This window comes from Myiozetetes cayanensis, unplaced genomic scaffold, assembly GCF_022539395.1.
Source record: "Myiozetetes cayanensis isolate MyiCay16 unplaced genomic scaffold, myiCay2020 scf1, whole genome shotgun sequence".
NCBI classification, from domain to species: Eukaryota; Metazoa; Chordata; class Aves; order Passeriformes; family Tyrannidae; genus Myiozetetes; species Myiozetetes cayanensis.
The window spans coordinates 132,174,294-132,191,097 of record NW_026086604.1 but is presented as its reverse complement, the minus strand read 5'-3'; the positions used below and the strand labels follow the sequence as shown (position 1 = coordinate 132,191,097).

The 16,804-nt window shown below is 36.8% G+C and overlaps 1 protein-coding gene across 2 annotated transcripts in view; it reads right to left on the bottom strand.

The window, feature by feature from the left end:
- The window catches only part of PLXDC2 (plexin domain containing 2), a 254,952-nt gene that overhangs the window by 39,980 nt on the left and 198,168 nt on the right, over positions 1-16,804 (bottom strand). For both annotated transcript variants that reach the window (XM_050325692.1, XM_050325702.1), the window contains exons 7-9: positions 16,331-16,430; positions 7,404-7,499; positions 6,390-6,471 (exon numbers count right to left, since the gene is read on the bottom strand). In XM_050325692.1, coding sequence (XP_050181649.1) covers positions 6,390-6,471; positions 7,404-7,499; positions 16,331-16,430 — 278 coding nt within the window. The remainder of the gene's footprint in view (positions 1-6,389; positions 6,472-7,403; positions 7,500-16,330; positions 16,431-16,804) is intronic.

Genomic DNA, 16,804 nt, shown 5'->3' with positions numbered 1-16,804 from the left:
TGGATTTAATTATTTTCTTTTGTGAATCAGGAGGTTTATGGTGTTAGATAGAATGATAATGATTTTTGTGCTTTTTTTTTTTTTTGTAATTCTGTATGGAAGGTGCCTTGCTTGCTGATAAATATTTCAGGTTACATAAAACTGTTATTTATACTACAATATTTTAGTCAACACATTTTTTATGAAACTAGTTCTTGTCAGCTGGGACATACAGAACAACAAACAAAAAACCTAACTCTTTTCCTAATATTAAAAATTTCCAGACACAAACTCACATTTGAAAACTAACTAAACATGTTTCCAATTTCCTTCTAAAGGAAGAATAAACAAACAAGACATTTCAAACTTGCCCAGAAGTTCAGAAGACAAGCAATAGGCATTCATTTTTTATCTCAACTACCATAAGGGCTCTATGGAAAACTGTCACTTCGTATTTCGACTGTAACATGGTTTCTTAAGAACTGCAGGTGGGTAAAGATTCTCCCTTCCCTGCTTTCCAGTTAATCAGCAAGGAGTGCAAAATAACTTGTTTCTTTATTTTCTGCTTAGATGGGAATAGTAATCATAATAATAAAAGCTTAGAAGTATCAAGACTTAAATGACATTATTGCTAATATTCCCAGACACATTTCTGATTTTTCACTTTGCTCAGAACACATTCCATAAAACCCAGCCATAACCTTTCCATTTATATAACTAGTGCTGTTGTTGGCACACAGAATTAAACACTGAAGTGAAATGTATCACAAATAGGATTATTTCATTTTTTTTTTTTTAATCTCAGGATTGTTTTAAGAGTATAAGAAGCTTTGGGAGCTGTGCATACACACATGGACAAGATGACTGTTCCTGGAGTGCATGGAATGTCCTGGCTCATCACTACACACAGAAAGTCCTGGAATTTGTACAATCTGTTTCAGGGCATCTGTCAAACAGTTTGCACTCTATGGGTCAATACCATAAACTGGTATGACTTCAAACCAGATTATTCAATGTATACTCTGGAAAACAGAGACTCTTGAGGATAAGAGTGCATTTAAGTACTTAACATAAACAAGACCTTTTTCTGAACTGGGACTCTCAAAGCCAAATCTCACTTCTCTTGCAGACCCAGGAAAGTCCCCAGAAGGGCTGCCTGGACAGCAGTGTCAGGAGTTAGCTGTGACTCTCCAGGCAGCCAGTGCCTGAGGGTAGTGGAGCCATGCAAGGAAGTTTCAGTGCTCAGGCTTACACATCTGCACATCTAATGGGACATTTTTTCAGGGTGACTTGTTTTCAGAGGACCCATGTTCACTTACCTCCCGTGCCTCTGGGGGTTCTTTGATCATTGAGAGGCTTTTGTGTAAAGGGCAGTGTCAACCCTAATGAGTAAAGGAGCTTCACGAGGCTCAGAGATTTCACTGCTGAGCTCTGCTTAGACTCAGCTGAAGATCTTTCCTCAGACAAAATGTATGAGCCTTAGAGACCTTTTTGGTCTTAATACTTAGGTCCAGATTTTGGTGAAAAGATGCTCTCCTATTCTGCATAATTTCCCTTGAAAACCTAAGTGAGTCTGCCAATAAAACATCCTTGAGGATCTAACTATTTGGGTTTTGGGTGCTCTTGGCATAAGGCAGACAGTTTTGAGGATTAAAAATTTGAGTATAGGCACCAGCAGTGACACCTGAACAAAACTGTCATCTAAACTTTTGGCAGCTCTTGCCCTTAATACTCCAGCACTCCAGCTCCCTCTCTTCAGTGTTAGAGTGATAGTACCACATTATCAAAGCTGGCTAATGTTGCAAGGAGCACAAAACATTCAAAATTGGAGTCTCCAGCATGCAGAGATTGCAAGAATGGGCTCTTTGTCTGCTTATTTCTGAACTCAATAAAATATTGCTTCATTTCACTGCCCAAAATCTGAGACTTCACTGAAGTTTGTTAAAATAAAACCACCAGTATCTAGAGAATATTTATTGGACAATTAACTTCAAATATTTCCAATAGAATTCACTATTTCAGTATAAGTGAGCAAATTTTACAAACTGAAACTATAAAATAACAGCAAGGTTTGTCTTAAAGCTTCCAAAAACTTTCCTAGAAAATGACGTCTCTAAAATGAAAGCTATACCAAATGCCTAGAGTATATAAACATTTTCAGAAGCATAAAAAGATTATATAAACAACTCTAATATTAATGAATGATCCCAATTTTCACATGTCAGGAATTCAGAGATAATGAAGAGTAAATGATCCAAGTTTCAGCCACAGGTGACTTCTATGGGGCAGAGGCTAAAGCATTTCTGGCATGTTATAGAGATGGATCTGGTGCTGCAGAAAGTTATAATACCATCATAGTTTACATATTTATAGTTAATCTCTTTCTGAACAGTTTTACTTATGAAACAGTTATGAAATAAACATAGTTAAAAAAAAATTAGGTCCTAGTGGGATCTTTCACCTGCTGAAGTCAAAAGAAAATGATATGCCTTTGCTTTAGTCATGATAAAATTGTATGACACACATCACGTTGGATTTCAGAGTGGATAGTTTGAAGACCCCTTATGAAAAGTCTAACAGTGATTTAAGCTTGTAGAGAGTGCAGGAAGAGAGGATTTTGCCCTGAGTCACATATAAAGTGAACCTGCCTCTCCAACCATTGCAGAGTTTGCACAGCAGCTGGGCTGAACTTAAAGGTAGGAAACAACTCACTGTTGCAAGATAAAGCTGTTTTCATTCCAACACAGATTGCCCACATGGGGGAGTACAGTTATTCTGCAATCAGTGTGCTGGTCAATTTTCCTTGTGCAGTTATAGATTTTACATAACTTTTTTTTTTTCCCCAACTTACTTTGTTGTGTGAATGATTAAATATGTGGATTAAATTTTATGCTAGAAAAAAAAAACAAACAAGGTGGTATTCCTGGTAGCAGTGTTGTTCCTTGTTTCTGGTTAATGGCATAATGAGTTCCTGAGAAAAAAGATTTGCATAATTAGTATAGAGTTTTGTTTCTCTACGGGTATGTGTTTGCTTGTAACCCACACAGAAGCCTGGATGCTCTGGAAGATCTCACTTTAAAGCATCAAACTACTACTGCAGCACCACAGAAGGAACATCACTGGGTGTTCCAGTCATATCTGACCCTCAATGCTGCCTCAATCCCCTCACTACCAAACAGGCATTGTCCCTCTGCAGAAATCTGAGTGTTAGATCAGTTGGTAGATAACTGGTACTCTGAAAACCAGTCACTGCCAGTTCAAAGCCTTCTTCGGGCTTTTGCACCAAAGGCTAATCGGCTTCCCCACCCTGGGCTTTGCCTATAGCCAAGAGAGGTAGTCTTGGTTTCTCACTTCCTGGATCAGTGTGTCCAGTCAGTTTTGTAACCAAGACACATTACTCCTACTTCAAAAAGCACTATGAGCCCCCACTTGAAAGTGGACAGTGAATATTAATTTTCTTTGTACTCCAGGCACTTCTGAAATGTCTAAGTTAATACTTCATTTAATGTGTTGCCCTTGTTTTTTCAAGCTCATTTTATTCTACTGCAGCAGAGCAATGTATATCATAACAGGAGATAAAAGTCTCCGTTGATTTACAAGGCTGGTGACTGAAGAGCAGTGACACACAGAAAAAGCTGGAGCACTAGAGTGAAGGAATTCACAACTTTCCATCATTTATGATTTTTAACCAGGATATTAGATTTTCTTGTTGAGCAAATGCTTCTTAATCAGATGCAAAAAGAACACTTCAACACAGCAAATTTATTTCTAAAGGGAACAAAACCACAGTGTGGTACTGAAGCAAATGATTCTGAGAATTCTCCTGTGATCCAGACATCTCCACTGAGAATGGAGTAAGATGTTTTTTTATCTCCCTAAAATGAATAGACACGCTGAAAAATAGCAAAGTAAAAAAAGAGGTACTAGACTAGAAAGCGAGAGAGAATATCCAGAACTAGAAGAGAGCAGAAAGTTTTTAGAACTGAGAAAGGAATGAGTCCTTGTCACAATAATCCTACCAGTGTAACTAAATAAATGTTCAGTCTTCACGTTTTGAAGAACAGATTGCCTTTTTTCACAAAATATGTAACCACTTAGTATTTTATATGTGTTTGTCTGTAGAGCTGAAATAGTTGAAATAAACTGTTCATTTCAGGAGTTGGAGGAGAGTGGCCAAGAAAGGTAATGAGGCCTGAGGCAGACATCATCATCAAAGGCATGCTTCTGGAGGAAATAACAAGTTAAAAAATAAGGTGTAAAATCTTGTATAAGATTAAGAAGTACTAGGGACTGGACCACAGCCTTGATGGTCAAGTCCCAGATGAACAAAGTCATGAACAAAGCACTCTGTTGTCACAGCTGGCTCTGCTTTGCGTGGGAGGTTAGTCTAGATGACCTTTAGAGGATCCTTCTATTCTGAACTATTCTCTGACTCTATACACCATTCTCCATTTATTAATAACTGACTGAATATTGTTCATCTTAATAGACACAAATTAAATGGCATGACTGTTTTAAAACTACTGAAATTCCCACATAGAGGCATATTCTTAGTTTGCTTTTCTGGATCCATACTTTTTTTAAGGAATCCTCTTGAGTTCTTGCTTTTGCTGGTAGTCAAACAATGTTCAAAGATAAACTGCATGAAGTGACAGTCTCACTACTGTTAGTAACGAGCTGATTAATAGCAATAAAACTGTTCAGTCTATCTGCTGCACCTCATGAAAGACACAACCATGCTGCAACAGGAAGCCAGCTGGTTTTGGGAAACAGTACATGACCACATCACAGTAGGTTCATTGATTGCAGTATGATCTTCACAGGCAAAACAAGAAGTAAGATTTTCTTAATTAAAAATTTATTTGAATAGATGTGTTCAGACTGTACATTTTTCAGCAGTAAGTTACATCTTGCCAGTTGTGAGGGTGCAGCCACAAATTCACAGAAATAAGTGGAAAGTAGTGTGACTACATGCCTGATATTGCTCCTGCTAAAGGTGAGGGATAAAACTGTCTTAGTTCTCCACAGTGAATTTGTGCCTCAGTGAGTGAAGCAGATTTTCCATTAATTCCAGAACTCAGGAAACTCAGTTCTTCAGAAAATACAGAAAACCACAAAAGATCTCAAGGTTTGCCTGTTCTTCATAGGAGTCAGAACTTTACAATATAATTGAATTTATCCAAACAAAAACAAGAACACTGGCTACAAAACAACAGGCCTTGCTCAAACCAAAGCCAACAGAAACTCAGTGCTACAATAGTTGTTGGTGGGAGGAAAATCAAGCAATGCTGAAAACAAGGAATCAGCTAAAGCAATCATGAACTACTCATACTTGCTTGGAACAGTTTTCTAAAAGTATTCTTTCTCTTGAACATATTTGAATTTATGTTTTCTGTTACATGATTTCACTTAGCTCTAATTCCACTAAAAAGTTTTTTGCAAGATAAATGGGGAACAGAGTTACTTTTCAAGTGACTTACTACAGGAGTTGAAGCTTAAGAAAATGTTATAAAAGTGACACTCAATTTCCTAAATCTGTGTCATATTCATCAGCTATTTATCAGTTTTTCAACATGGTGTCAAATTATTGCACCATTTTAGAATGTTAATAGCCTTTTGTCATTTCATTATGCATCCATTTTACACATAACATTTCTGAACCTAACCACTGGGGTTCAAAACAACAACAATAAATAAGCATTATGATACTGCACTTTGTTTCAGAGAATGGGTGTCAAATTCTTGTTATGAAGGTCAGTGAAGGTCAGTGGGTGAAGAACTTTTTGGGAAGCTACAGCTGCAGAGTTTCCATTTTGCCAGCTGTGCTCCAGCTGTGTCACAGTCTGAGGCGCTCCTGCCGTGGGCCTGACTGTCCTCTTTAATGTGTCAGTGAGAGGCTGAGGAGACCCCAAGTCCCCTCCAAGTATAACAACAGGTTAAAATCAAAAATACTCTGACACTTTGGATGTGCTGGTCTCCCTGCTGTTGAAAAGTAAGTGTTCGTAGTTACATAACACCCTGCATCTCCACATGTTTAAAGTATTTTTGATGAAGCCAGGGATATAGGGAGAAAATATGAATTTTGTTATGATTTCTTCTTCTTGTTCTCCTTCATAGGGATTTTAAAGTATGACTAAAGAAATAGGAAGAAGGGCTTAACTCCCAAAACAACTTTTTTGATTATTCTTGCCTAATTGCTGAAGTGAAATGGGACAATGATGTTGCTAGTGATTGCAATTGAGGTTTGTGTTCATGTCAATGCATATATATAAAAGAACAAAATATAAGAATTCTTTATGCTGAATAACCTATAGGCAATGCATTTGGATAGCCTTTAAGCACAGGTGCATAGCCAAGGCAAAAAAACCCCACCAAAACACAAACAAACCAAAAAACCCCCTTTTCTTTACCTTTGGAGTTTACTGCACCAGCTGCAATTGAAACCAATCTGGGCAGTGACACAGGGACCACAGCTGGTAAACTGGAGACAAGCTGAGATGTAGATAAACAAACACAAATTATTATATTACTATCACAAATAATTCACATAAAAATCACAAAAGAAGAATACATCTTCTGATAATATATATATCTAGGGACTCAACAGGTTCACATGTCCAAAATAAGACTTTGAAACCAGCTTATGACAATGCATTGCACAACTGCATTGACAAAAGTACATTAATCTGTAGGATCCCATTTATATTCCATTTGTTAATTTATTACCACTTCCATATCTGTGAATTCACCTTCATTGTTATTTTTTAATCTTTTTTTTTCCTCAATATTAAGAATTTCCTTAAATCTCTTTTTTTCCTGGTTCCAACATTCCTTGGTGTTGCTAACATTCAGACATAAGCAGATAAGAGTAGCAGAAAAGTGTGCAAGAACTATAACTAGATTAAAAAGTAAGAAAAATAGATTTTTTATTTTTTATTGTTTTCACAGTAGTACAGCTGGTATTTTAAATTCAGAGATTTCTAACCAATGTAGTTTAACCTTGGACAAAAGAGAGAGATGAACTGCAAAATATGTTTGGGGATATTCATTTGTGATGGGATGCACAGTGCACAGAAGAATTTATGTTTGCCTTGCAAGCATGAAAATTGTTCTTCTTTTTTTTTTTTTTTCTTGAGGAAACAAATTTAAAGGCAATATAATCATTCTTCTGAAAAAATGATTTGGCACAAATTTCATTCAGAACCTACTGGGAGCTACATACCTATAAACTAACTTGAGATACATGAGGATGTACTGTATAAATGCATAATCCATATGGGAATCTGCGAGAGGAAAAATGAATCTGTTCATGAATACAAGTCCACAGATGAAAAAAAAAAAAAATTTAAAATTGTGTTTGTGTTGCTGGGAGGGAGAGGGAGGTGCTTCCTAGATCTGGCTCCTGCTTATTATGCTTTACTTACTTGGAAGAGGTATCATTTCAACAGCTGAGAGATTGGTAATCTTTGACATCTGTAGCTCCACCCTGTGGTATTCATAAATTGTTCTTCTACGGACATCTATCAGAAAAGAAAAAAAAAAATCATATTTTACTACTTTGCACTCTTTAGATGGTGAAATACAGTGGATGTAATGACTGCACGTTGTTCCTTAAGGGCATACAGGGCACCAATTTTCTCCAAGAATATATTTTTGACTTTAGACTTCATGAAAGAATATGTAAAGATAGAGAATTTTTTACTTGAAAAACCCTCACAGCCGACAGAATAAGTACTTATTCCTGGCAAAGAATTATGAAAATGCTGAGTGTGCTCTCAAGCATCTTAGTGATTGATTTAGGCAAAAATTCTAGAGAGTATACTGTCAGACATTTTAGGGTGTATTTCAGATGCTTGCTAAGACATTTCTCAGCTTACAGACTTGAGAGAAATGTTTTATATGCTCACTTTGTCAGTTCTTGCCAAGATGTGCAAACAAAACTGATTTCATTGCTTAATCAAATTTGTTAGCTACAAGCTGGCTCACATCTAAATGTACTAGAATATTTTTCATATTATAACATTGTTTTAAAGAAGACAAGACAAGCCTTCCTAAACAGCCAGTGTTATGCATAATCTTTACACAAGCTGACTGCACTTGAGTTTCTCAAAGAAGAAATTCAATATAGTCAATGCATTGTTCTTATGAGCTTTGAACTCACAGGCAACTGTAAGACCCAAGCACAAGATAAGCATGTTAAAAATCACATGCTATTTCCCAGATCAATATCCTGTAAAATATTTTGAATATTCTAGATTTTATGTGCACAGTTGCAATGCAGACTGCTGATCTTCTATATTTGCAAATTAAAAATCCAGCCTATACCACCAGTCTAATATAGAAAATTATAATTCTCTGATGTGCTGGTTTCATATTTATGTTCCTTTTGAAGGCCTGTTAAACTAATGGTAATCACTGACACTGTAGAATCATTCCACAGAGGAATAAAGGGTTACATACAAAGGATTAACAGGGTACTCTGGTCAATGACTGGTCTGAGTCTATATGCAACAGAAGAAAAATTACTTGTAGACAGCCATAAACTCAACCTTAGGGGGTCTTCTGTGTTGCCAGTCCTGCATTGATTAGCTCTCAGGCACAGGTGGGCAGCGTTTGGCTTCCAGACAATGATATTTCTGCTTAGCTCAAATCAGCACCTGTGCTAAGCATTTCCTATTGCAACTTATCTGAAGCTTTGCTTCGCCCCTTCTAATAGCAGATTTCTCTTTCAGTATGAAATTAACCTATAATTCAGCTAGTTATATGTTTGACCTACAAAGTCATTCTGACTAGTTAAAAGACAGATATGAGCAAGTGCCAAAGTTTACTCCAATAAATGCCTTAGCCATGTCCTTCAAACCCACTAGACAGGAAGAATTTTCAAGACAAAGCTAATCATGTGCTGGGGTAGGGAAAATCTCTTGCCAGCTGCAAGAGGTTTACCCTCACAGGATGGTCAGTCCCATAAAAGCACCTGCCAAATCAGAAGGATCAGAAAACTGTCTTTGAAATGAACTCCTGACAATGCTGAAGGATGTAATTTTTTTCCACAAATATCTTTACCCTTCTTTCGAAAAAAATAAGCAAGTGAACACATAAGTTCAAATGGTGAATCCTGACACTTTAGTTGAACTCCATCTCATCCAAGACGAGCCCCCACAAGTTCTGGGTGTGGGAATCCACAGATAGTCCTCAAGTTTGCAGGTTTTGACAAAGTTTGTCTAATTCACCTGGATGCCAATTAAAGGCCAGTTGCTATTCTCATCATCAATTCTTGGCATTTGAGTACAAATCCAACAGTTATTTTTATGAAGAATATTAGATGGCACTAGAGGCACATGTAACTTTCATTTCCAAACCTGAATCATGGTTACCAACTGTACAGATAATAAATATGGAAGAAATAGTCTAAGCCACATCTTCTTCATCTGTATCAGTCTCTGTTTGACTAGATGTCCCAGGAGCAGAAGCTCTTTTAACTCTGGAATAGTGAAACCAGGGTCCTTCACCAGCAGCTTTGACTGTGGTGAGGGAGGTCAGCAGACCTCGGAATGGTTCTCTCATCAGTAGCAGTACAGACTGGTATGCTATAATCTTGTTAATGCTGAACCTTTCCTAATGGACTCCTCACAAGGCTTACAATAAATAAGGAATAAACCAGAAATCTAGCTTTCAAAAAATTTGTTAAGAATCAGTGACTTGGAGCACAAGTACTTTTACCTCATCCAGTGCATGAAATTTTTGAAAAACACTACTTTTAAGAGAATTGTGTTATCAAAAATTATATTTCTAATCATGCATATTTCAGCATGACTCTTGCTCCCATTAAATACCACTTCCTGACAGACTAAAGTCTGATCTTTTTCTTCAGAAAGATGACTGTGTCAACCACGGGTGGTGAGTTTGCATATGAGGCATCCACCTACTGTAAGGAACCTAAGCACAGAGAAGTATTTGCATAGTCACCTTCTAATGGCTTTGTATATACTTGCATGCAGGTTGTTGGAAACACGAGTATTCGAATTTATCTGTCTGGTCAGGCTGTAAAAACATGCAACCCTAGATTCTTTTGAAAGTTTGACTTATACACACCATGCTTAGATCCTCAAAATGCACTTTTCCTATTTAGAATTCAGAACCTGTATCCCCTTAACAAAACTAGGAAAAAAGGCTAAACTCAACAGTATAAACAGAAAAATTAATACTCTCCCCTGATGCTTTCCACTCAACCTCCTCACACACTCCTCCTGCAACCCAGAACACACATTGCCTGACATTCAGGTGTAACCTTTTATGCTTTGTCTTATGCTGTCTATTTAGCTCTTTCACAAAAAAATCACTAGTGTAGAATCACAAAGAGCTTATGAGCCCATGTACCTCAGTATACATCTTAAAATGACAAGAACTAGTGAAACTGATACAGGAACAGATAAATATGTAAGCATCATATACAGGTGTTTTTCTGCAAAGAGGTGTTGCATCAGGTCTGGCAGAGAAAGGAGGAAAGGAAAAGGACTTTTTGCATGCATATATACTTTTGAAGTACCAGTCCCAGTTCTGAGTGTCAGAAAATATATATATATATCTTTTTCCCAGTCAAGGAAACATTTTACATTTCTGTAAGTCTGAGTTTCTCAAACACACCTTTTTAACAGAATAACTCATATTTTTCAATATCAGAGTTTCAATATTTTTCAATTCTTTTTTTTTTTTTTTTACATTTGGTTTAATTTTTATAGTATGGTTTAAACTGTTCTTTGTTTTGTTTCTGTGACATGTACATGTGCTATCTTTGAACACAAGGCTAAAGGTACAGTTTCAGAAGAAAAATCTGAAGAAAACACCAGCCACTTGAGGTAAGAACATTCCTCAGTGATGTGGAGAGATAACGTGGTGGGTCAGAAGGCTGGTTGAAAGAATCCTTTCAAGGGATTAGACAATGGATCGGTAAATTATAATTGTGTAAGATTCTGGTGTGACAAAACACTTCCATGTGGTTTTATCACAGTAGTATTAAACTAAATGATGCCAAAGGGAACTGCCAGAATTGACTTCAGTGACTCCTTAAGAGGTCTGAAGGCTCAGTAGCTCATAAAAAACCATTCTAAATATGTGTCTGACAGGTGCATAATCTCTCAGTATCTTTTCTATTACATAATCACTTTTCCTCATACACTACTCCTCAGCTAAAACCTGCAATACAGTGAAATGTGAAAATACCAGAGAAGTCATTCTGAGTTTTTAAATTATATGTTCATACAAATAAAAACCTTTGCTTGAAAGATTTCTAGGGAATTGGGATTGGCCATATATACAGAAAAAAGCCTACTAAACAAGGCCATATGTATTCACACAACTGCACTTTCACTTTTAAGTTTTGCTGATAGAGAAAACACAAATGGTAAGAGGGTGTATTTGATTATCCAGAAGTCAATTTGAAGCAAGCAATTTATGAGACATATCCAGCAAGCTGCAAGCAGTTTGTGAAAAATATAAGGCATTGAGAGGGGTGGGGCACAGCTGCTGTGCTATAAAGCCACTGACTTTGCTTGACAGCAACCCTGTTTAACATCACTGACTGAATAAAACTTTCAGGCAAATATATAATTTGCCAGCCTGGTATGTCTGATAGTGATCACCACAAAAGGCAGGGGAATCAGAACATCCAAGCAATCTATTCTTTGTTTTTAACAGCTTTGTATTGCTAAAGTTAAAGGGTTGGACTTGATGATCTCGGAGGTCTTTTCCAACCCGGTTGATTCTATGATTCTATGAATATTAACTAGCTAATTCTTGAGGCGCTGACACTGGGACCAAACGTGCCTGTAATCCAAACACCACCTCAATTGCTCTTGGACATTGACTATTACACACATCTGAATCTAGATAAAAATTCAGATCCCCTAGTTGTACTAATTTTATTTTTCTCTTTAAAAAAATCCTTTCAAACTTGGAAGCCATGGGTCAAAGATGTATAATCTGTGAACAAGCAAACCAGTAAAGTAGGTTCTGAAAACACCTTTTTTATGAACAATGCAGAAAAAAATGTACTGTCCCAGTGCTCTGTGTCTACCAAAAATTATTTACTTTGAAACTCTCCGTGTCCTTTCACATTTACCTGAATTCCTGATGCCAGCTGAGTGGCTCTTAGTACAGGATCTAGGTGTGAAAAGTTTGCTTTATTTCGTTAACCCACTATGCAGCAAACTGCCTCACTCTGAGGCTGGTCTGTAGTGGGTTATGAGAATATTTTGAACTTTGATCACCTGTCATGCTGCTAACAGTCAGCGGCATGCCCTGCTCTTTCATCCACTGCTCCTGAATCACACATCTAGTGCAAGGAACACAGCAGCCCTTTTGTACCAGCAGACAAACATGTGGAGCTGGAGGAGTTGGTACTGTGGGGTTAGTTACTCTAGTGGAAGAGATGAATAAACACTGTGAATTTAGACCAATAACTATGAGGCCCACTTCCCACAGGGATAAATGACAACATTGTCAGTAAAGGCAGCAGCAAATTAGACAGCGATTCCCCAAGTGGTGCTGCAAGTTTATACAATAGACATTGCAACAAAAATGGCTAGTCATCTTTTACCCTACAGGAAGGTAATGCCAAGGTTCTTTCAGAGGCTTCACTGCTGTAAACACACTGGAGAGACATCTTCAGCAAATAATTATAACATGCAGAGTTGTCACTTAATTGTATGCTTGAGGTACTCTGCACATTGAGTGACACTAATTGCACCAAAACTGGAATATTACTAACACATAGCTACAATTTTGTTTCTGTACACAGTGTTGTTGAATAATTTCAGTGTGATTAAATGTTGAGTTGCCAAGGCATGGATTTCCTAAAAAAGCTGTATCTAATATAGTGGAGGCCAAGATCATGGAGAAGTATGTCTCATTGTGAAGAAAAACCTACTAGCCATTATCTCTAAGTGCAAGACTGTGTAGATCCTCTGAATCTGGCACTATCTCATTTTACCAGCGTATTTCATCCTTTTGTGGAAAACAAAGCACAATCTAGGAAGGTTCACTGGTGGAATTTTTTATTTCTAAAATACAAAAGTGGGTTGCAGCAAATGCTTTTGTATTTCTTCTTCTTGCCCAAATAAAAGCTAATTGAAAGACAACAGGGGAGAGAGAGCACTGAAACAAAGGAGAGAAATGTAGTAACCCTGAAGGAAAAGAAAAATGGAGAGGGGGAAGGATGGTCATGAAATTAGAGAGAGATCTTGGGAGTTTGCAGAAGGCAGAGTAAAGAATACCACAGGCAGAGTAAAGAACACCACAGGCAACTGAAAGAAGGACCAAGAACAGAATGGGAAGATGGCTGAGAAATAAACAAGAAATGAAAGGGAACAGGGTGGTTGCAATGGGAAAGGGACAGGGCTCCTGAAGCAGTGAAGATGTTGAAAAATAGAGAGAAGACTTGCTGGAGGAAAACATAAAACTGTCTCCCGTCATCAATCATGTATTGTCTAACTGGAAAACACCCAAGAAATATTCTTCTCTATACCAAGAAGTAGCATCAGATCAAGGAAAAGTATCAAACAGAAAAGAGGCAGAATTCCACCTGCTAAAAATCTCCCATCTCTATGCTCTAACTCTTACAAGATAAGGTATAAAAATGTAGGTGCATGGATTCTTTCAGGGGCAGATGAAAGGGGTATTACTGCAAAGCCTTTTTATGTAGGACCATACTAAAAAAAAAATGTCTGAAATGCTCAAGGTCCTCCGTTTTAAAAAGTTCAGAAAATCCTTCCTTTTTGCTCTTGGCTCTTCAAGAGGATACTTTTCAACACTCATTAAAATGCACTTTTGAAATGAAATGGCTGATCAAAAAGCAAGGTTGTCTCTCCTCAGAATGAAATAGGTTTGTCTGGCTTTTGAACCCACTTTTCAGAAGTATTAAAAAAGTTATTACCAATGTTTTGGACAGTACAACTGAAAAAAAAAATCTTATAAATAGTTCTAAATCTTCTGAAATTACTTCAATAAAACTAGGACTGAAATTTTAGCATGCTGAGCATACATACTGCACCAAAGACATTCAGTATTTTTGAAAATTGAGAGGATATTTTTGTTCAAATAGACGTATGTTGTACTCACTGTCTCTTTCCTTTACAAATATACAATATATACAAAAATAACAAATATACAAATGACAAAGGTCAAACATGAAACAGCAGAGTTTGGGAGATGGGATGGTGGTTTGTTTGTTTGTTTGTTTGTTTGTAATAACTAGCCATGAACATAAAGGGAGACTGGGTTCTTTTGATGGCAAAATCTTTGCTAGAGTGATAAGCTAGAGCAACTAGCTATACTTTGCCTTCTTTTGGGACAAACATCAATTTATATTTTTCCATTGCCTTAAGGAGCTAGCAAATAAAGTAAAATAACAATTCTATCATATCACTTTTTTTGGTAATTGACTAGCCATAGGTGATTTAACACCTCTGAAAAACAAGAATTCAAGAATGCATATTTTAAGAGCATCTGATACTGGCTTTCTATGGACCGATATGATTTACCAGTTCTGTCAAGGTGTTATTATATTGTCTGTACATATCAATATTAACCTGTTTCATGGAAAGCACAATTGATCTTCAGAAAAATCTACTGTAAAAGAAGGGTTCCCATGATTAATATTAGCTTTTGTGTAAACTGCAAAAGTAATCATGAATTATCACAGTCCACAGAAGTGGAAGCTAGAGATAGTTAGGGGGAAAAACATTGCATTGCAAACAGTAATACATGAATAATGCTATCAAAACAGTTATATCAGTGGCACATTTTACACTCCTTACCCACACTATATTCTCATTTCACTTGGCAGAACGTGTCATGTGAGAAAAAAAATTACGCCAGAAGACTAGTAAGTAATTCTGCATTCATGAAAACCAACATTATTTAGTGCTAGTAAAACAGGGCGTGTGTCTGAAATATTTCTACAGAAAAAAACATTCAAACTAGAATAAAGACTCACATATACCGTATGTTTTCCATACAAAATATGTAAATCTAAAAAAGGTTCTTTAGAGGTGTTTGATTATGGAGGCCTGATGTCAAAAGATTTGCATGCTGCTTGCATCTCTAACATAGAATTTCTCTGTGACTATTCTCATAAACCATTTGCATAAGTCAATCAATCTAGTTTCCACCTGAATCCATTTTTGGAGCTCTTACAAGCTGAAGATTCAGAAATATTCAGATCATTCACCTGCAAACATCACTCACATTACTGAATTCGATTGCCTAGATTCATTTGTTCTTAAACACTCAAAACCAATCCGTCCAACCATAGGCACATCACAATTACGAATTTCTGATCTCTTAAGTGAAATCTGGGTATGCCAACCTCATTTACACTACTCTGAGCTCATAACAAGCAACAGATGGTACTGAAATTTTCCATATTCCCCATGACAGGACATATAGGATTTATGCTCCCTCATGTTAAAGACTGTTTACATGTTTATGTGATGAGGAGATAGGATGAGCTGAGAGGCAATGGCACTTGCAACTTCAGTGTCAGCCCCATCTGCAGTCTGTCTTAAAGATGGGCTGGATCAGGTCAGTCTTTGTGAGCTTTGTGTGCACCACAGGGTATCTCCTAGGAGGCTAGTTCAAGTACAGCTGCTTCCATCTACACCCTGCTATTAGGGGATCATTAAAAACTGAACTTAGTAATTTTTCTACAAATATGTAAATAAAACCAGCAGACTTGGAAAATGAACATATTCTCCAATGGCTAAACAACCTCACAGGGTTCTGTACACAGTATGTTAAAACAAAGCATTCAAGAAATCACGCTTGATTTTCTACTATTCATTTTCAGTCAAGCCATATAAAGTATAATGAAAGACAGAGAAAACCAAATATCACCTGCAATACTGTTGCCACGACTACGTGGCAAGATATATTACCTAGAAACTACATCTCCTCTTCTTTCCTCTCACTAAAATGTATATAAAGTATCAAGAACTTCCAGTCTGGATATTTTTGGGTACAGATGGTTTTTTTGAACAGGTTGCTTCTTCTTCACTATGAGTAAGGAGACATATTCCAAATAAAGTATCTTATGAAATACCAAATTGTGCTGGTTGACAGTTTAATTTGACATTATTTGACTGGTCATTTAGTTTTATTTACTTAATTTATCAGCTCAAAAGAAACAATGACAGGAAAAGCCATATTGGGAATTATCAAGCAAATAAAATTACACTTGAATTAACAAGCTGAAATTAGCTAAGTGATTTGTTGTGCAGCTAATCATGCTTCATAAAATTAGCTTATACTAATTTCTAAGCCTCCAGACCATTAGCACCACTACAATTCTACATACTGGGAATTTGCTGGATCCTGTGCACAACCACAAACGCATCTGAAAGTCCCACTTTCACTGGGTGGTTGGTTGAACTTATCTGTGTTACAGCGACAGGAATCTGGAAGACAAAACAGGAAGATATACATGAAATATTGAACTAAAAAAACTCTGGCTAAAAATAAGAGCACTGACAAAATGAAAATTTAGCCAGTGTCAATTACAAGTCCTAAATAAATATTTTATACAACATAGCATAATATGACCAAGAATTTTTTGAAGATAGAAATTACTGGTTTTAATTTGAATTTTAACCCAGTTTCCTTTGCTTCTTATATAACAGTGCTCACATTAACACAGGTAGAACAATTGTTAATGACAAAGCAGAAAGGGTAGTAATTTTGAGCAATTTATTTCCCTCAGTTGAAGAAAAAGTAGGATGATTTGCTGCTAATACTCAGGGAGAGGAAGGCAATACCTCTCATCTACTACTGA